Source organism: Tachypleus tridentatus, chromosome 12 (assembly GCF_004210375.1).
Source record: "Tachypleus tridentatus isolate NWPU-2018 chromosome 12, ASM421037v1, whole genome shotgun sequence".
Taxonomy (NCBI): domain Eukaryota; kingdom Metazoa; phylum Arthropoda; class Merostomata; order Xiphosura; family Limulidae; genus Tachypleus; species Tachypleus tridentatus.
In genome coordinates, this window is record NC_134836.1 from 106,799,663 (window position 1) to 106,821,039 (window position 21,377).

Consider the following 21,377-nt stretch of genomic DNA (forward strand, 5'->3'; position numbering starts at 1 on the left):
TCGAACGTAATGTGTATTTATTGATTTGGCCAATCACAGAAGACAATATCACAGGCAGCTGACTCTAGTGGATATTTTTAATGATAGAGTAGAAAATTTAGTGTGATTCTTATGGATGTAGACAGATAAAAGGTATTTCTCGGTAGCACTTATAAACTGTAGACAATCAGTAGAGTTTGGCAAGTTTGTTCAATCAATGCATTTCGTTTTGGCAGAAGTAAACAGATCCCAGTTAAGGGTTAGATTGCTACAATTATACATCACTCAATTAGATCTACTGATCACCCCTCAAAACTAATCCAAAGGTAGGAATAGTCAGAGACACATTTATATTTTATTTATATTATCGTGTTAAATTATAAACTGAAGAATTTTAAAATTTGGTATCAATGTGTCAGTTAAAATGCTATTTAAGTAGAAGCTGAGAGAATTTATTTTCACTGGAAGATCCAGTTCATGTGGAGGTTTTGCTTATAATATTCGGATGTAAAGTCCAATGTTCTTTTTTCTTTAAAAAAAACACACAAAATTTCCCAGTTTGTGATAAGATTGGTATATGCGTCAGCTAGGACTAGTGCAAGTGCTATTAGCATAGTCTGAACGTACGTTGAGATGAGCTATTTAGTTATTATGTAAGAAAATATTAGTCTTATTGGGTCTATACTACAAGATTCTTTGTGAATACATGCTACACTTGTTGAGTTATACGTCACATCGGTTAGATAAACAATATAGTCGTTACATAGGGTTAAATATATTTTTAATTTTTCACTATCCACACGGATGCGGTCTTTGAGGTGAAGCTTGACAGGTACTGAATATACTGAGAAATCTTGTATTTGGTACTAGCAAGCCAGTTTCAAATTCGTGTGATAACACAAAATATTCGCCGTACTTTAAGCTGTGGGTGCGTTATAAGAGTGACGGTCAATTCTTTAGTGGCTTTCGTGGGTAGGAGTTTGCTGCTGGCTAGCTGCCTTTATACGGACAATTGTTACAAATTTGGAATAGAGACACATAACCTTAGCAACTTTATCCTCGCTTAGCATTTTATTAAGTCAAGGCCCGGCATGGCCAGGTAGGTTAAGACGTTCGATTCGTAATCTGAGGGTCGCGGGTTCCCATCCTCGTCGCACCACACATGCTCGCCCTTTCAGCCGTGGGGCGTTATAATGTGACAGTCAATCCCCTATTCGTTGGTAAAAGAGTAGCCCAAGAGTTCGCGGTGGGTGGTGATTCTAGTTGCCTTCCCTCTAGTCTTCAACTGCTAAATTATAGACGGCTAGCGCAGATAGCCCTCGAGTAGCTTTGCCAGAAATTAAACAAACAAACATTAAAGTCCAAGAAAGGAATGTTTGTTATAAATGACTTAAATATTCAAATCCTTCAATGACTATTTGTTTTAGGTAAGATATCAAAATCAATACAATTTTAAGCTTTACAAACAACTACACGTAAAACAGATTTTTACCATTATAAATCCAGTATACCTTGTTTGTGATACTGTGTACATAAACTTGGGAAAATGGGCTTAATTTGTTTAAATTTCGCGCAAAACTACATGAGAGCAAGCTGTCCCTAATTTAGCAGAGAAAGACTAGCGAGAAGGCAACTAGTTTTCTTATCACCCACCGCTAACTCTTAGACTACTCTTTTAGCAACCTATAGTGAGATTGATCGTCACATAATAACGCCTCAGCAGCTTAAAGGGCGAGCATATTTGGTAGGATGAGTATTCCAACCTGCGACCCTCAAACTGCAAGTTTAGCTCCCTAACCACCTGGCCATGCTGGGTCTACAAAAAAAACAACCTAAAAGAGGTTTATATTTCTGTTACGAAAGCTTATCTTGACATTTGCAAGTTAATGTAAATAGCTTTTTGGCCCCCAGTAGCTCAGCGGTATGTCTGCGGACTTACAACGCTAAAAATCGGGTTTCGATACAAGTGGTGGGCAGAGCACAGATAACCCATTGTGCAGCTTTGTGCTTAATTCAAAACAACAATAACAGCAAATAGCTTTTTAGGCATATTTTAACGATTTAGAATAAGAAAAGGAGTGCAAGGCGTGAATAGCTTCGTCTAACTTGTAATACACACGGTCATTCGGGCAACGAGGGACATATTGGTCCATCTCCGCTGTCCAGTTCTGTAAGCCAAAATAAAACCATTAACTAAAAAATAAGGTAGTTAGTACCATCATTCATATATCTATCAAGTTTTTTAACTCACTCAAATTTACTGCCTCTATAACATCAGAGGGCAATCAGTTCCATTTGCCAACCATCCTATCTGGAATTAAAATTGCCTGAGCTGAAGATGGCTTCTTCCTTGCCTAAATCAATATCTGTGTCCCCCAGTTATATAATTCTCGCTCTTAGGTATGAAAAATGTTGATATATCAATATTATCAATTCTTGTTACAATCTTAAACCCTTCACTCAGATCCTCTCCAACTATTCTTTTTTTTTTCTTCAAAAGAAAACAATTTTAAGGATGCTAATATTTCCTCATATGACAACCTCTCCCTCTAAGTTAACATATGGTAATTTATGTGGTACTTTGTGTGGTACTTTATGTGGTACTTTGTCAAATGCTTTTTGAAAATCCAGATACACCAAATCTACACGCTTTTCCTCACCTACATATAAAGTAACATTTTTAAAACATATCAAAAGATTTTTAAGGAAAGATTTTCCCTCAGTGAAACCATGTTGACTATCCGAAAAAAAAATTCTCAGTTTGCTAAATGCCTTTGCAAAGTATATTTTATCAGACTTTCCAAATCTCTTGCCAGACTTGATGTAAGAATAATAAGCCTGGGACAACTTCTATTACCTCCTTTGAAGATAGGAGTGACATTAGGTAATCTGTTGGTAGAAGTGACATTAGATGATCTGTTGGTAGGAGTGACATTAGATAATCTGTTGGTAGGAGTGACATTAGATAATGTGTTGGTAGGAGTGACATTAGATAATGTGTTGGTAGGAGTGACATTAGATAATCTGTTGGTAGGAGTGACATTAGATAATCTGTTGGTAGGAGTGACATTAGATAATCTGTTGGTAGGAGTGACATTAGATAATATGTTGGTAGGAGTGACATTAGATGATCTGTTGGTAAGAGTGACATTAGATAATCTGTTGGTAGGAGTGACATTAGATGATCTGTTGGTAGGAGTGACATTAGATAATCTGTTGGTAGGAGTGACATTAGATGATCTGTTGGTAGGAGTGACATTAGATAATCTGTTGGTAGGAGTGACATTGGATAATCTGTTGGTAGGAGTGACATTAGATAATCTGTTGGTAGGAGTGACATTAGATGATCTGTTGGTAGGAGTGACATTAGATAATCTGTTGGTAGGAGGTGACATTAGATAATATGTTGGTAGGAGTGACATTAGATAATCTGTTGGTAGGAGTGACATTAGATAATCTGTTGGTAGAGTGACATTAGATAATCTGTTGGTAGGAGTGACATTAGATAATCTGTTGGTAGGAGTGACATTAGATGATCTGTTGGTAGGAGTGACATTAGATGATCTGTTGGTAGGAGTGACATTAGATAATCTGTTGGTAGGAGTGACATTAGATGATCTGTTGGTAGGTGTGACATTAGATAATCTGTTGGTAGAAGTGACATTAGATAATCTGTTGGTAGGAGTGACATTAGATAATCTGTTGGTAGGAGTGACATTAGATGATCTGTTGGTAGGAGTGACATTAGATGATCTGTTGGTAGGAGTGACATTAGATAATCTGTTGGTAGGAGTGACATTAAATAATCTGTTGGTAGAAGTGACATTAGATAATCTGTTGGTAGGAGTGACATTAGATAATCTGTTGGTAGAAGTGACATTAGATGATCTGTTGGTAGGAGTGACATTAGATAATCTGTTGGTAGGAGTGACATTAGATGATCTGTTGGTAGGTGTGACATTAGATAATCTGTTGGTAGGAGTGACATTAGATAATCTGTTGGTAAGAGTGACATTAGATAATCTGTTGGTAGGAGTGACATTAGATAATCTGTTGGTAGGAGTGACATTAGATAATCTGTTGGTAGGAGTGACATTAGATGATCTGTTGGTAGGAGTGACATTAGATGATCTGTTGGTAGGAGTGACATTAGATAATCTGTTGGTAGAGTGACATTAGATAATCTGTTGGTAGGAGTGACATTAGATAATCTGTTGGTAGGAGTGACATTAGATAATCTGTTGGTAGAAGTGACATTAGATGATCTGTTGGTAGGAGTGACATTAGATAATCTGTTGGTAGAAGTGACATTAGATGATCTGTTGGTAGAAGAGACATTAGATAATCTGTTGGTAGGAGTGACATTAGATAATCTGTTGGTAGAAGTGACATTAGATGATCTGTTGGTAGGAGTGACATTAGATAATCTGTTGGTAGAAGTGACATTAGATGATCTGTTGGTAGAGTGACATTAGATAATCTGTTGGTAGGAGTGACATTAGATAATCTGTTGGTAGGGTGACATTAGATAATCTGTTGGTAGGAGTGACATTAGATGATCTGTTGGTAGGAGTGACATTAGATAATCTGTTGGTAGGAGTGACATTAGATAATCTGTTGGTAGGAGTGACATTAGATGATCTGTTGGTAGGAGTGACATTAGATGATCTGTTGGTAGGAGTGACATTAGATGATCTGTTGGTAGGTGTGACATTAGATAATCTGTTGGTAGAAGTGACATTAGATAATCTGTTGGTAGAAGTGACATTAGATAATCTGTTGGTAGGAGTGACATTAGATAATCTGTTGGTAGGAGTGACATTAGATGATCTGTTGGTAGGAGTGACATTAGATGATCTGTTGGTAGGAGTGACATTAGATAATCTGTTGGTAAGGTGACATTAGATGATCTGTTGGTAGGAGTGACATTAGATAATCTGTTGGTAGAAGTGACATTAGATAATCTGTTGGTAGGAGTGACATTAGATAATCTGTTGGTAAAGTGACATTAGATGATCTGTTGGTAGGAGTGACATTAGAATAATCTGTTGGTAGGAAGTGACATTAGATAATCTATTGGTAGGAGTGACATTAGATGATCTGTTGGTAGAAGTAGCATTAAGAATAATCTGTTGGCAGGAGTGACATTAGATAATCTGTTGGTAGGAAGTGACATTAGATGATCTGTTGGTAGGAAGTGACATTAGATGATCTGTTGGTAGGAAACAACATTAGATGATCTGTTGGTAGGAGGTGACATTAGATGATCTGTTGGTAGGAGTAGCATTAGATGATCTGTTGGTAGGAGTGACATTAGATGATCTGTTGGTAGGAGTGACATTAGATAATCTGTTGGTAGGAGTGACATTAGATAATCTGTTGGTAGGAGTGACATTAGATAATCTGTTGGTAGGAGTGACATTAGATGATCTATTGGTAGAGTAGCATTAGATAATCTGTTGGTAGGAGTGACATTAGATAATCTGTTGGTAGGAGTGACATTAGATGATCTGTTGGTAGGAGTGACATTAGATAATCTGTTGGTAGGAGTGACATTAGATAATCTGTTGGTAGGAGTGACATTAGATAATCTGTTGGTAGGAGTGACATTAGATGATCTGTTGGTAGGAGTGACATTAGATGATCTGTTGGTAGGAGTGACATTAGATAATCTGTTGGTAGGAGTGACATTAGATAATCTGTTGGTAGGAGTGACATTAGATAATCTGTTGGTAGGAGTGACATTAGATGATCTGTTGGTAGGAGTGACATTAGATGATCTGTTGGTAGGAGTGACATTAGATAATCTGTTGGTAGGAGTGACATTAGATAATCTGTTGGTAGGAGTGACATTAGATGATCTGTTGGTAGGAGTGACATTAGATAATCTGTTGGTAGGAAGTGACATTAGAATGATCTATTAGTAGGAGTAGCATTAGAATAATCTGTTGGTAGGTGACATTAGAATAATCTATTGGTAGGAGTGACATTAGATGATCTGTTGGTAGAAGTGACATTAGATGATCTGTTGGTAGAAGTGACATTAGAATAATCTGTTGGTAGGAGTGACATTAGATAATCTGTTGGTAGGAGTGACATTAGATGATCTGTTGGTAGGAGTGACATTAGATGATCTGTTGGTAGGAGTGACATTAGATGATCTGTTGGTAGGAGTGACATTAGATAATCTGTTGGTAGGAGTGACATTAGATAATCTGTTGGTAGGAGTGACATTAGATGATCTGTTGGTAGGAGTGACATTAGATAATCTGTTGGTAGGAGTGACATTAGATAATCTGTTGGTAGGAGTGACATTAGATGATCTGTTGGTAGGAGTGACATTAGATGATCTTTTGGTAGGAGTGACATTAGATAATCTGTTGGTAGGAGTGGCATTAGATGATCTGTTGGTAGGTGTGACATTAGATAATCTGTTGGTAGAAGTGACATCAGATAATCTGTTGGTAGGAGTGACATTAGATAATCTGTTGGTAGGAGTGACATTAGATGATCTGTTGGTAGGAGTGACATTAGATAATCTGTTGGTAGGAGTGACATTAGATGATCTGTTAGTAGGAGTGGCATTAGATAATCTGTTGGTAGGACTGACATTAGATAATCTGTTGGTAGGAGTGACATTAAATGATCTGTTGGTAGGTGTGACATTAGATAATGTGTTGGTAGGAGTGACATTAGATGATCTGTTGGTAGGAGTGACATTAGATAATCTGTTGGTAGGAGTGACATTAGATGATCTCTTGGTAGGAGTGACATTAGATAATCTGTTGGTAGGAGGTGACATTAGATAATCTGTTGGTAGGAGTGACATTAGATAATCTGTTGGTAGGAGTGACATTGAATAATGTGTTGGTAGGAGTGACATTAGATGATCTGTTGGTAGGAAGTGACATTAGATGATCTGTTAGTAAGAGTAGCATTAGATAATCTGTTGGTAGGAGTGACATTAGATGATCTGTTGGTAGGAGTGACATTAGATGATCTGTTGGTAGGTGTGACATTAGATAATCTGTTGGTAGAAGTGACATCAGATAATCTGTTGGTAGGAGTGACATTAGATAATCTGTTGGTAGGAGTGACATTAGATAATCTGTTGGTAGGAGTGACATTAGATGATCTGTTGGTAGGAGTGACATTAGATGATCTGTTGGTAGGAGTGACATTAGATAATCTGTTGGTAGGAAGTGACATTAGATGATCTGTTAGTAGAAGGTGGCATTAGATAATCTGTTGGTAGGAGTGACATTAGATAATCTGTTGGTAGGAGTGACATTAGATAATCTGTTGGTAGGAGTGACATTAGATAATCTGTTGGTAGGAGTGACATTAGATGATCTGTTGGTAGGTGTGACATTAGATAATCTGTTGGTAGGAGTGACATTAGATAATCTGTTGGTAGGAGTGACATTAGATAATCTTTTGGTAGGAGTGACATTAGATGATCTGTTGGTAGGAGTGACATTAGATGATCTGTTGGTAGGAGTGACATTAGATAATCTGTTGGTAGGAGTGACATTAGATAATCTGTTGGTAGGAGTGACATTAGATGATCTGTTGGTAGGAGTGACATTAGATGATCTGTTGGTAGGTGTGACATTAGATAATCTGTTGGTAGGAGTGACATTAGATAATCTGTTGGTAGGAGTGACATTAGATAATCTGTTGGTTGGAGTGACATTAGATGATCTGTTGGTAGGAGTGACATTAGATGATCTGTTGGTAGGAGTGACATTGGATAATGTGTTGGTAGATGTTCATTATTTTCAGCCAACTTTCTTCATACATCCTTCTGGATGCCTTAATTTCCTGTTTGACGAACTTTCATGATCTTGTATCTTCTATAACAACAGTCAATTTAAATTTCTTAAATTTGTTATGCTTTTCTTTAATTTTATCTCTTATATCCTTTGTGAGCAAACCTGGTTTTGTATTTGCAGCTACCATATTCTCTGTTTAAGAAATATATTTGTTTTGAATATTGAAATTTATTCGTTAAAAATTTTCCACAATTGCTCAGTGTTTTTAAGACTCAGTTCACAGCGGATAATTTTTGTTGCATTCATTCAGAATATGCATTTTTGAAATTTATAATACAAATATCATTATTCCTGATTTCCATATGTAGCAAAATATCAATCCTAATATAGCAATGATTACTTGTACCTAGTTTTCCCAATTTCAACCCTCTCTACCATTTATATGTTAGATGTTAACAATAAATCTAAATTAACATTATTTCTAGTATTTTCCACGACCAATTGGTGAAGATGTCCATCTTGAACAGCTTACAGAAATCTTTTCTCCCTCAAGGTTTAACCCTAATATTTCCCAATCATTATGTCTGAAATTAAAATATCAAAAATGATGACTTTATTAACAGCTGAAATCTTAATATCACTGTAGAGTTTCTCACTAATTTCATCAGTTTTCATCTGGTGGTCTGTTTCCTTTAACAATCTCAACAGAAACCCAAATGTATTCAACCTCTGTGCTATTATCCATAATATTCTCAACTTCAACAGGACGTAACTCACACTATAACCATAGATACTTCCACCTCTCTATACTATTATATCACTATTAAATAACCCATGACCATGTATTTCAAAATCATCCACATTTAACTATGTTTCAGTTATTCCAATTGAATAAAAATATTCTATTCCTAAAATCATCTATTTAATTTCTTATACTTCTAACATTACCATAGTAACAGATAAGCCTAGTCTTTTATATTGATTTCCTATGCTAAACTTTCCTCTACATCTCAGTTTTGTTTCAATCAGTTTATCTTTGCTCTCACCACAACCTCGTCCTAGTTTAAAATTTCCCTTACAGCTAAATGAATAGCCATTGTAAACATTTCAGGATATTTCTCACTTAAATGTAAACCATCCATTTCAAAGCGTTTCCTTATTTTCACTGGACTAATTCCACAAGTCCAACCAGATAGCCTGCTTCTCCTTACATATTAATTTCCGCCTAGCATTTAGCCCTAGTAACCTACACAAAACTTTATACCCTCAGAAAGAAATATCTTGGCAACATCCATGACACAATTAATTTATGGCATTTATCTTTAAATGCTTTCATCAACCCATTGTACTTATCAATCAGCTCCGCTGACTTACCGTTCCCTCTATCTTTAGCCCACACGTGCGCAACAAAAAACTGATTTGTTGTCAGTCCCATTTATTCAGTCCTCGTGTGTCTTAAAAAGGCTTAACTAACTTACGTCTTTTAATTGTTCTTAAAAGTTAGCATTATAATTTGTAAATTAGTTTTCATTTTAAGTGTCATAATTATTAATTTTTTTTTTCTCTGCAGTGCCTCCGAAGTTCGACATCAAATTTAAATCTCAGTCAGTGCAAACGGGCCAATCAGCGGAGCTTTCGTGTTCAGCGACTGGGAATCAACCTATCAAATTTGTTTGGAAAAAAGACAACCATTTTCTCACAAACAGTTCTAGACACCAGTAAATATCTTATATTATACACATAACAATAATCAGCGTTATGAACAAAAACCAGTTTACATATATTTATATTATCACAATGTGGTAACTCCGCATTCTCTTTTAAATGCATAATCGACGAACATATATTTTATGAAATATAATTTTAAATATATATATATATGTATATTGTCACTGCTCGTTATTTATAATAGTTTGGCAATTCTTTTCTACCTTTTTTTTAAAAATTCAAGACATTTTTTTAAATGAAAAGGCACTACAAGTATTCCATAAAAAATATAAAATAAAATTCAAATTCGCTGACATTACATACAAATAGGATTTTTTTTCGGTTGAAATTTGGTGAGGTTCAGGCTGTTTTCGCGTTACTGAAAAGGTATTTTCGTCGTTTTTATTCGCCTGAGGCTTAGGTTTCGGTTAGCGTAATCGTCTAATAGCATCGTTTGAATTTGCCGAGAAGCGGCTGGCAGTGTGATTATGTGAAGGTATAGATAGCTGCACGTGTGATCTTCGGAGAATAATAAAATCAAGCATTCCAAACTGCGATAAAGACATAAAACTAGTCGAAACAAAACTGAAACTCATCAACGAAAGAAACTGAAACCATAGCACGTGAAACTTTGGTAAAGCTACTTTGAAACAAGAGATCAATAAAACGTTCAAACGTACCATTTTAATTTCTAAGACATCACAGAAAAGCAATATACCAGCTCTTTACTATAACTGCTATTGCTAGCGGTAGAACGCCGGAAACCAGAAATTATTAAGGGACAACGAAACAACCATCATACTAAAAAAGGCTTTAATAACACCTGAGGAATGCTGGTTTTACATGCTATACACAAAAGATGACTTTACACGAACGACTATTATATACTAACTACTTATCTGCAGGTTTAATCTGTCTCTTATGATCCATAAAATGTACGGATAACATTTTTATAGCATGCATCAATATTTAGATTTTTGAAACGAGTGTTCGTATATTTTTTCCATAGGAAAAAAGTGTTCGTAAGACAAAAGAACAAATTATAAGCATTCTGTTATTTTAAGATTCAATATATTACCAACAGAAAGTTCATCTGTATTTTATTACTAAACTTTTAAGAAACCTCATGTTTTTATTTAATGTCTGAATATTTTGGTTATGCCTTCGGATAAATATATGTATGTATAATATATATATATTAGTAATAAGATGCTCTTTCAATTGATTTGTTTTAAGTTTAGTGTCACTCTAGGAAAGTAACGCTATGAGAAATATCTGTTATGAGAAATGGAATAACATTTGGAATTGCAATATAGGGTTATTGGAATAACCCTATATTTGATATAGGGTTGAAAGATGGAGCATACTTAAGAAAAGTTACTATTGTAGTGCGTATATTAAAACATACAGAGCACGTTTGTTTAAAGTATATCTTTAAGTTTTGAATTAAGAAAATTACGAATAAATGTAATTTTTCCTTTCGTTTATATTTCTTCTCTGTGTTACAGGTATTGATTCTTTGGTGTGAAAATTTAGATTTCCTTAGATTTCTCCTTTATTCGAAATTAGAGTCATTGATTAGTTCGTTTGTATTAGAGCAGAGCCACACAAGCCTATTTGCCGATGGCCCGGCATGGCCAAGAGGTTAGGACATTGGACTCACAATCTGAGGATCGCAGGATCGAATCCCCGTCACACCAAACATGCTCGTTCTTTCAGCCATGAGGGTGTTATAATAATGCGATCAATCCCACTATTTATTGGTAAAAGAGTAGCTCAAGAGTTGGCGGTGAGTGGTGGTAAGTAGCTGCCTTCCCTCTAGTATTACACTGCTAAATTATGGAGGACTATCCCAGATAATTCTCTTGTAGCTTTGCGCGAAATTCCAAAAAACAAGCAAACAAGATACCTGCCGTGTCCACTGCGGGGAATCGAACCCCATATTAGTGCGTTGTGAGTCCGTAGACTTACTGCTGTCTCAGCAGAGGATTTTAACCGTTATAAACAGGAAACACTTACGCCATTTTAGATCTTGATTCTTTTCTCCCTATATCACTAACAGCCAGCATTATTTACCACAAGACGCCTATTCATTACTGATCTCCACACTGTTCTGGAGAAGGTTCGATTTTCGCGAATTAGCATCAGAATTTTTGTAAGAATCCAATTAAGTCGTCGCTCCATGTGGACAGAACCTGTTGTAAGGCGTTCTCTTCTTGTAAGGGTGATTTTTTTGTCGTCATTTACGTTCCGGATCGACCAGGAATACGTAAATATTAGTTAGAATAAACAAACGAAAACATTTAACTGGCCTATTATAACTAGAGCTCTGTCGAAAGTTAAGCACAAAGTTACCCAATGGGCTGTTTGTGCTCTGCCATCCCCAAGTATCGACACCCAGTTTTTAGTGTTGTGAGTCCGCAGACATGCCGATGTACCATTAGAGGGCACTGCAAATAGATACTATGGCATCTTCCTTGTTTTCGAGTGACATGAGTTTTTTTTTTTTTTTAATATGCATCAAACCCACATTTTCGTCTTCAGGTTCTGTTTGCTTTTTTTTTTTAAATTTCGTGCAAAGCTACACTAGGGCTATCTGCAATAACTGTCCCTAATAGAGCAGTGTAAGACTAGAATGAAAGCAGCTAGTCAACATCACCTACAATCAACTCTTGTGTTACTCTTTTACCAACGGATAGGGAGATTGACTGTAACATTATAACGTTTCTATTGCTAGAAACGCGAGTATGTTCGGTAAGACGGAGATATTTGGGCGTGACATTTTCGCTTAACGAATTATTTTATAACTTTCGTACTATTTATCATGGTATAACTATTTGACATAAACTAGGCATCATAATGAGTTCAATCCTTCAGTCTTCAAAGACCAACACACTTGCATATCTTTACCTCTTATGACTCCCTTTTCTAACACACACCAGATATTTCCGGACTAGTTTGATCAATAATTGATAAGACTCAAGTACAAGTTATCATAAGATCAGGTAAAAAAAAAAATAAATAAATTACGTGCCACACGATTAGTTAATTTTATAATACATCCCTCTATTCTTTCAAAATATTTACTAACTTCTGAAGTTGGTGTGGCGGCAATTATTCATCATAAGTGTGGAAACGTGAATACCTAAGCTGCTTATTTTTAGTTCATTTGTATGATAACTGTTTAATTAATTCAAAGTGAATGGGAAATGTTTGTTTTGTATTTGATATATCCGAATCAGGGTTTATGATAGTGAATATGCTGTACTCCGCAACCTCAACTGAAGTTACTGCCGAGTATGTGTCTCTGTTGTAACAAATGATTCCATTCAATCTTTCACCTGCGAGTTTGTTTCCTCGTATCAGTCAAACCACACCCCGTTTCTAAGTTCTAAATCACTTCATTTCTTCAAAAAGTAATCCAAATTATACGTTTATTAAAAGTGTCTAATCGTATACCATGTATATTTACTAACAAATCACTACTCAGTAAAACTTTAAGAATTGTTTGTTTGTTTGTTTGTTTTTTGAATTTCGCACAAAGCTGCTCGAGGGCTATCTGTGCTAGCCGTCCCTAATTTAGCAGTGTAAGACTAGAGGGAAGGCAGCTAGTCATCACCACCCACCGCCAACTCTTGGGCTACTCTTTTACCAACGAATAGTGGGATTGACCGTCACATTATAACGCCCCCACGGCTGGGAGGGCGAGCATGTTTGGCGCGACGGGGATGCGAACCCGCGACCCTCAGATTACGAGTCGCACGCCTTAACATGCTTGGCCATGCCGGGCCAACTTTAAGAAAACCTAGCAATTATAACAGCATATCGTATAGGCGTATTGATTACTTTAATTCGTAACAATTCACCAGCCCTCTGTCCTTCACTGGTTGCGTTCCATGCCGTACGTTGCATATAAATGGTAATTCTGACATACTGATATTTATTTTGGTTTTTGAGGACCAAACACACAAACATTATTCAATTAGTGCAGCATCTCTGAACCTCATAAATTTTATAAACTAATACAAAAGCTACGAAAGAGAATTTTGACACTCTGAGATGGGACCTGGCATGGCCAAGCGCGTAAGGCGTGTGACTCGTAATCCGAGGGTCGCGGGTTCGAGCCCGAGTCGCGCTAAACATGCTCGCCCTCCCAGCCGTGGGGGCGTATAATGTTACGGTCAATCCCACTATTCGTTGGTAAAAAGTAGCCCAGGAGTTGGTGGTGGGTGTTGATGACTAGCTGCCTTCCCTCTAGTCTTACACTGCTAAAGTACGGACGGCTAGCACAGATAGCCCTCGAGTAGCTTTGTGCGAAATTCCAAAACAAACAAACACTCTATGATACGATTACAATTTTATCACATTCGTTTCAGAATACGTTAAATTTGTTATATTCGTTCTCCGTCACTCACCCCCCAAATTTGAAAATTTCACTATTCTTTATCTTGTTGTATTAATATTTTCTAGTTTATCTTTAAGTACCCGTTTGCATCAATGATAAGCACTTAAATGTTTGCCTTTGGAAATTTATCCACTGTAACTGGCAATTATTCATGACTGAGTCAAACTGTTCCACACTGATTCAGCGAATTTAACAGCTCTCCGTATTTAGTTACTGATATACATTTTCCATATTATTTGGAGCAACATTTTTGTTTCTTTTTAAACATATATTTTAATCAGTTTTTCAAATGCAGATGGTTTAGCTTTAATACGGAGACGGATTTTATCTGATCTGTGCTATTCCATTAGTTCACAAAACATGAATTCTTTTGGAGCTTGGTTGTCCTTTCTTTTGTCATCCAGTAATCAGCATATTGTGTCTCGAGTTCTCTTTTGTTAGAAGATCCTGGTGTTAGAATAGCAGTTACTTTAGAATAGCAGTTACTACTATTTTAGCAAAAACATTCTTCTACACTTAGGGTGGAATGCATCACTAATGCCAAACCTATCAAAACTAAGCCCAGAATGTTAGTCCTGAGGGATTTCACGGATCCTTCTGAGGTTCCAAAATGTAGTTATATAATTTTCGATTTCAGTATTAGAGGTCCTAGGTGGCAGTACTTTGTTTAAGTGTCCAAGTGTGTGAAATGGAAGAGTGTTCTACTTCAGTATCGTTTTGCAGTTGAAGACGTGGCTGGAAGGTTTAGGTAATCAGTAGTTCAATGTCTTTTTTACAATTGAAAATTTTGTACTTATTGTGTATTTCATAGTTTCAACTGTTCATTCTTTACTGTAATTGTCTTTATGCAACAGAATACAACAGGCCTCTTTACTTCTATTATCGATATATATCGACTTCATATTCCTAATGTTTATGACAGAGATTGAAACACATTTTCGCTTTTTTTCTCAAACATTTTGTCTTTATTGTTAAAATTAACTAGTTCCCCCAAACCTGTATTTCTTAGTATCTTGATCTCATGCAATCTCTTACCAGTTCACCGTTTAGTAATTCGTTAACCTTAAGATGACCTTAGAAGGTCAAACATTGTTCTCTATTTTATTAGTAAGTGTTAATACCCATACCAGCCATACCCATAAGTGTTAATACCCATACACAGTTTACCGTTTACTTTAATCTTTCAAATAAAGAGTAGTTTACTGACTGCTTACCATACATAAACAGCGTGGGCCATAACGAATTTACAATAATGCACTACAGATATTCAAGGAGCCAATTATAATTTCAGTTCATGTGCAAATTAACTGTGTATAAAAAATTTTCCGTGTTATTTGTCTTTACTCTAGGGACTTGCCATGGGTTATCATATAAACTGACTCATATATGCTTTCAGTATTTAGACATTTAAAGTTCTAATGAACGATTCCAATGACATGGATACATTTACCGAAATTGGATAGAAGTAACCTTGCTTCTTAAGATATATTTTGTTTGTTTGTTCAATAGCAAACATTAAATTTTCACCCAAAAAAAAACCTGTCTAGTACATTAAGACTAACAAATCAAATTGCACCAAATTACTCAAGTTTTAGTACAGGTTAAGATATTAAAGTATTTCCGTATTTCACAAATACATTGAATATCGTCCAGCAAAGCTGGGAAATATCATGTGTTCAATAACCTCGTGAACACAGAATTGGTGATCATATCAGATCAAGTTAATATGAGAAGGGTCAGGCCCGGCATGGCCAGATGGTTAAGGCACTCGACTCGTAATCCGAGGGTCGGGGGTTCGAATCCCCGTCCCACCAAAATGCTCGCCCTTTCATCTATGGGGGCGTTATAATGTGATGATCAATCCCACTATTCGTTAGTAAAAAAGTAGCCCAAGAGTTGGTATTGGGTGGTGACGACTAGTTGCCTTCCTTCTAGTCTTACACTGCTAAATGACGGAAGGCTAGGGCAGAGAGCCCTCGTATGGCTTTGCGCGAAATTGAAAAACAAACAAACAGACAAACAAGGAGGGTAAAGGAAGTGGGTTGCGCATAATTTACTGACATCGTAAGTGACATTATAATGTGACGGGCAATCCTACTATTCGTTGTAAAAAAACAAAATAGCCCAAGAGTTAGTGTTGGGTGGTGATGACTAGCTGCCTTAGCATTAATTTCCGTACTTTTATCGCAGATATACTTTTTAGTTCCAATGTAATATTTTTCACCTGTAATTAAAAGACACGAAAACCAAAAATATTTGACACATTTATGTATTTAAAAGAAAAAAACCAATCTGTAAAGTTAATTAAATCATATGTTAGTTTTGATACATACGATTGATATGTACAGTTTTTCGTACAAATAATTTTAATGTTTTAAGTAGAATGGATATAAAATAGATGATACTGTTATGGTTTTGTTGTTCTCTGACAAGGTAGGTAAACGGTTTTTTAGAACTTCATTGAATACATTTTTCTGTTAATTTTGAATTTTAATACGAAAAGGTTGACGTCATTGTCAGTTACACTTCTCCAATCAACGTATTCTTCCTTTAGAATAATCAAATGTTAACCCTTATTTGTAGCATTGAAAACGTTTAGAAACAGAGAAGCCTTATCTCAACTATTGTATTTAAAATGTCACTGATGTATTATTCCTTACAGAGAATTATTCAGGGGTTTGTAAGGAGTTAATTAGTATAGTGTTGTAAGTTACGAAACATTTAAATGTAAGTATAATTTGTAGGTCATGCTCTTCAACAATAAATTAACTTAATTAACGACAACTACTTATAAATACTCTATGACATATTACTGAAAATTCTGTTTCTAAATAAGTTGTATAATTGAAAAAAAAATCAAATTATTAAATTATAAGTTTCAGCTTCTCGAGCTTTCTTTGTTCAATAATGTATATAAATACATTTTATTTAAATTTTTTAAACCATGCCAATGTGTTCGTAATTGCGTTTGTTCTGGATAACATTGTTTAAGCCTTCTTTTGTATTTATTTCCGATACCTCGAGGTTAACGGTATTAGAAGTTCCACATTCGAATCAACTGTCGACCCTTAGAATCATGAGGACGAATAGAAACGACTCAGGAATTTATTATTGTCTTGCACGTAATGATTATGGACAAGACGTGATGAAGATCCAAATGTTGATACAAGGTAATCAAACTCAGCGAATCATAGGTGCAGTTTTAACTCTTACAAATCTGTGCTGTCTCGCATGAATATTTATTATATATATATAGTTAATATAGCAGGCTAAAAAAATCTTAAATATTCGTTAACTTTATTTTTCCAGTGTCTGAAAATTCTACATATACCTTACGCCATTTTTTGGAAACGCCACCTAGAATTCCGAGTTGATAAAAACAAAAAAAAAATTACCCTTTATTCTGATAAGCTGAAAAATTCTTTGTCAACATGTTAACAATTAATTAATGTTTGGAAATGTCATTTTACTAGCTCATAACCCATCACTCTGTTAATAATTCAGTTTTAAAGAAACATTCTACACGCAATGAAAATAATAGTTTACTGTCTTTACAGTGAACTATGGAAGGAAAGAAACCCTCTAGTCTTTTGTGGTACTTAGTTGGTTGAATTATTGTTTCCTGATAAAAGCCGGGTCTCATTCTTTCTCTATAAAGACGTGTTCATATTTGGAGGTATGCTCCAACACATGACTTCTCGAGTTCGGTTAAATTCAAAGTAAAGACTGGTGGTAGTATTTTATGAAATAAATTAAACCAAGAAATGGATCTCGAAGATGAAAGAGTCGCATACTTCAAAGGATTTGAAAAGTTGTTTAGTTGTTCTGACAGTTTAAGTGATTCTTTCCTCCCTTAGGAATTCATGTATAAAATCGATTCTATTTCTTCCATTTGCAAGAGAAAATATTACTACACTTGTCAGGCTGGTCATACATAGTGACATTTTGTGGCACGTGAAGAGCACGATACTATCGCTAGGAATAATTACATGCTGGTTCACTAGAACTTTTATTTCACTAAATTGATTTTAATAATAGCATTATTTAGTACTCTTTAATTATTACTATTATTCTGCTTTCATAATTCACTCATCAATAATTACACGAACAGTAAATGGAATAAAGATGTCGACACGTTATTTTATTATTATCGCTATTAAACATTATCCAAGAAAATCCTTCAGTAAAGTAACAGTCATTCAGATCTTTAACACAGAATGTTAGCTAAACTTTTAGATTAATAAATTATTTTCAAACGACATAACAGTTCCTGCAATCTGATAACTTAAACATAACCTCACTAACTGTTCCATCGCTAAATAGCTTAATGGTATTTGGTGATCACAAATCACATCCTGGCGTTTCGTAATCTAGAGAGAGTGTCGTATCAACGTTTTGACACGTGAGGGCTGGTTGAGATTCTGATGGGTAAAAATAGAGAGGAAAAAGAACACGACAGACAGACAGAAACTCACTTGGCTCTGATAACATTAGAAACGTGATTAGAGATGAAAAGCTTGAATTTGGGCAGTTGGCGTAGGGAAGGAGGAATAGATAATCTGGACCCTCAGACTCGGGAAGGACATTATGATTGATTGATGCGATTTGACGCTGTGTCCAGGAATTTAGTGATTGTGATTTAAAAAAAAAAATGTTTCAATTTTTTTGTACAGTTAAAGGTCAGTTACTTATTAAAGTAATCTGGCATGTTCTTGGAAAATGCATGAAACTTAAACATAAAGAAATAAATAATTAGTTTTGTTTTTTTTACTTTACGCAAGAGATAGCATAACAAGATGGAGAATTCAATGCTTTGTCCCAAAACTAGACTAGATGTTAAAATGGGTCAGAGGTTGCATATTGAATATTATAATAATTTTGGAAGCAGTTAGTTAGATATTATAAATGAACGTAAGGTTAATTACTTTATTATCATAAATAGGCCTGAGTTTGATTATATATGTATGTTTTAAATGAGTCTGAGATTAGTTATATTCATGCTGTGGGTCTCAAATCAGTTGTTAGATATTGTAAATAGGCCTAAGGTTAGTTATTTGGGTATTATAAATAAGTCCGAGGTAATTTATTCGGATATTATAATTTATATTGAATAAGTTGCGAAACAGTTAACTTGGTAACATAATAAACTTCAAGCGAGAACTTATTCCTACATTCAGGGTAAGGCCCTTAAACATTCTATTAAAGATAAAATTTATTATTCAAATTACAAAAAGTATATAATTATGATTAGCGCGTAAAACATAAACGTATCATTACTCTCTGTATTTCTAAATACAAAAAGCCAGAAAATATCATTAGTTATTTTGGAAAGAAAACGAAATAATGTTTGTAACATATTTTTTATGCGTTTGTCCTGTAGTTGTTACCAATAATAACAATAACAGCGTTTTTTAGGTTGAAACAGGCAATTACATTATTATGAACGTTAGAACGAATTGTATGGAGACAAAATTGTAATTTAATATATTTTCTAGAAATGTTATCGTTCTTCGTAATTAAAATAGCTGAAAAATTAAAACAAAAATATGCAAAAAATAGTTGAAATAATACTTGTACATCTGTGTTAGATATATTTGTCCGTGTCGAAATAATTTTCAGAGATGCGAAATAACGTGTTCGAATATTTTGTCAGAGGCGCCCAGTCCAGTGTCCAACATTTCTGTTACCAATGTGACGGGAAGAACCATTTCTCTTGCCTGGGTGGAGCCATACAACGGAAATAGCGACATCTCTTGGTACTTAATAAAATATCGGAAAAAAACTGCTGGTAATAAGTTTTGATATTTCTAGTTATAAATAAACGTACAAATGAAAAGGATTATCATTTTTATTTGTATTTTATTAGTATTCTTGGTAATATTTTAAACTGAAGCATTTTATTTGTCTGCATTGATATGTGTATCAAAGAGTTTATTCTTTTAATATCAGGGTAATTATAAACGGGTATATGGAACAAATGGGTTGCGCTTGGTTTAAAAGCCTCATGTTTGTTCCTTTCCAGAAAAAAAAAAAACTCCTTTGTGTTTGCAGCTAAACAGATGGAATATTTTCTTTCAGAACTTGTAGATGCTGCTGGTTTTATTGATCTCTATCTGAGCAGTATGGAGTTTTAAATTATGGATGGCTAGGCCTAAACCTTCTGGTCTCTTTCTGGCCTGGCCGTTTGCCTCAGGTACCGATAAGTGTCATTCTGGCTGAAAATATAGATGAAGTTATGATGAACTATTAAACAGGGCCGTAAAGGGAAGACTGGATTTGCCCTGAAATGTTTGTTGTGTGCTGTTAAGCAATACAATGAGCTATCTGTGCTGTGTCCATCATGGTATTGAAACCCATTTTATAGGGTTATAAGTATTTGGACTACCACTATAAACTATCAAAGGATTTTAAGTATATGGTAGATTTTCGAAACTAAAACGCGCTATAATAAAGTGACAAATTAATGATGCGTGCTGTCTTCCTCTAATCTACAAGCTAATAAGCAATAATAGCTATATCGAGACAACAGACAAGCCAACTTATCTGCTAGACTTGTGAGTTTTCAAAGTATACAGAGTTCAAATGATAAGTTAAAGAATATTAAGGACTCTCATTGCTGACTGGTTTCGACTTTTACCAGCCACTCTACTGGTTGTAAGTCAAATTACTTATTCCCTCAAGTAATAAGGCTACTTGTTGCTTAAAGCAATAATAATAAAATAGCTCTTTTAGAACTTTCTGTCAGAAGTGTACAATGTCTATCTGCGCACAGCCATCCTTAATCTTGAACTGAGAGACAAAAGGGAAGCCAACTACTCAACAATACTCACTAACAACTCCTGAACTACTTTTGTCTAATCCAAAGTGGGATTTGACCGTTGCTTTTGTAATGCAATTATAGTCCTAAAGTGCATAATGCGTTTAAGCGGTAACTGATCACGAACCACGAATTATTGGGGTTACAGTTCGCGCACGCTAACCTCTAACTCAAACGCTGGCCTTTTCATAACAGCAAGTCTTACACAGGTCACCGAACAGAATAAGGTATATTTCAAGCTGTAAAATAAGAAAACCGTTAATTCAAGCACTTTTGAAAGATAGGCTGTCCTTCTTTTCAGAAAGTATAATTAAACAAATAAACAGCATTAACTATTTCACAAAAGCAGTTCAAGCTTAACCAGTAACCATCTTATCCAAGTCACAGCTATTTATTTCTAATACGTTTGAATACATAGACAGACCTGATCATTTCACACTTCAATAAAATAGTAATTATACTAGAAAATAAGAAATAAAAACTATCCATAAAACATATTACCTGTTTGATCTTAAGTCAGCGAGAGACATTATACCAATCATTTTTGACGACCCCTCCTCAGTAGTACAACGACATGTCTTCGGAGTTGGAACACTAAAGCCGGATTTCAATACCCGTGGTGGCAGAGCACAGATAGCCCATTTGGCAGCATTGTGCTTAATTACAAACGAGTAAAAGCAATCATTTTTATATA

The 21,377-nt window shown here is 35.2% G+C and overlaps 1 protein-coding gene across 1 annotated transcript in view; it reads left to right on the top strand.

The window, feature by feature from the left end:
• Positions 1–20,000, top strand: part of LOC143235714 (cell adhesion molecule Dscam1-like) — a 39,636-nt gene extending 19,636 nt beyond the window's left edge. Inside the window, exons 4-7 of the mRNA XM_076473925.1 lie at positions 9,325–9,472; positions 16,891–17,036; positions 19,520–19,654; positions 19,945–20,000. Of these exons, the coding sequence (XP_076330040.1) occupies positions 9,325–9,472; positions 16,891–17,036; positions 19,520–19,654; positions 19,945–20,000 (485 nt within the window). The remainder of the gene's footprint in view (positions 1–9,324; positions 9,473–16,890; positions 17,037–19,519; positions 19,655–19,944) is intronic.
• The last annotated feature ends 1,377 nt before the right edge of the window (positions 20,001–21,377 follow it).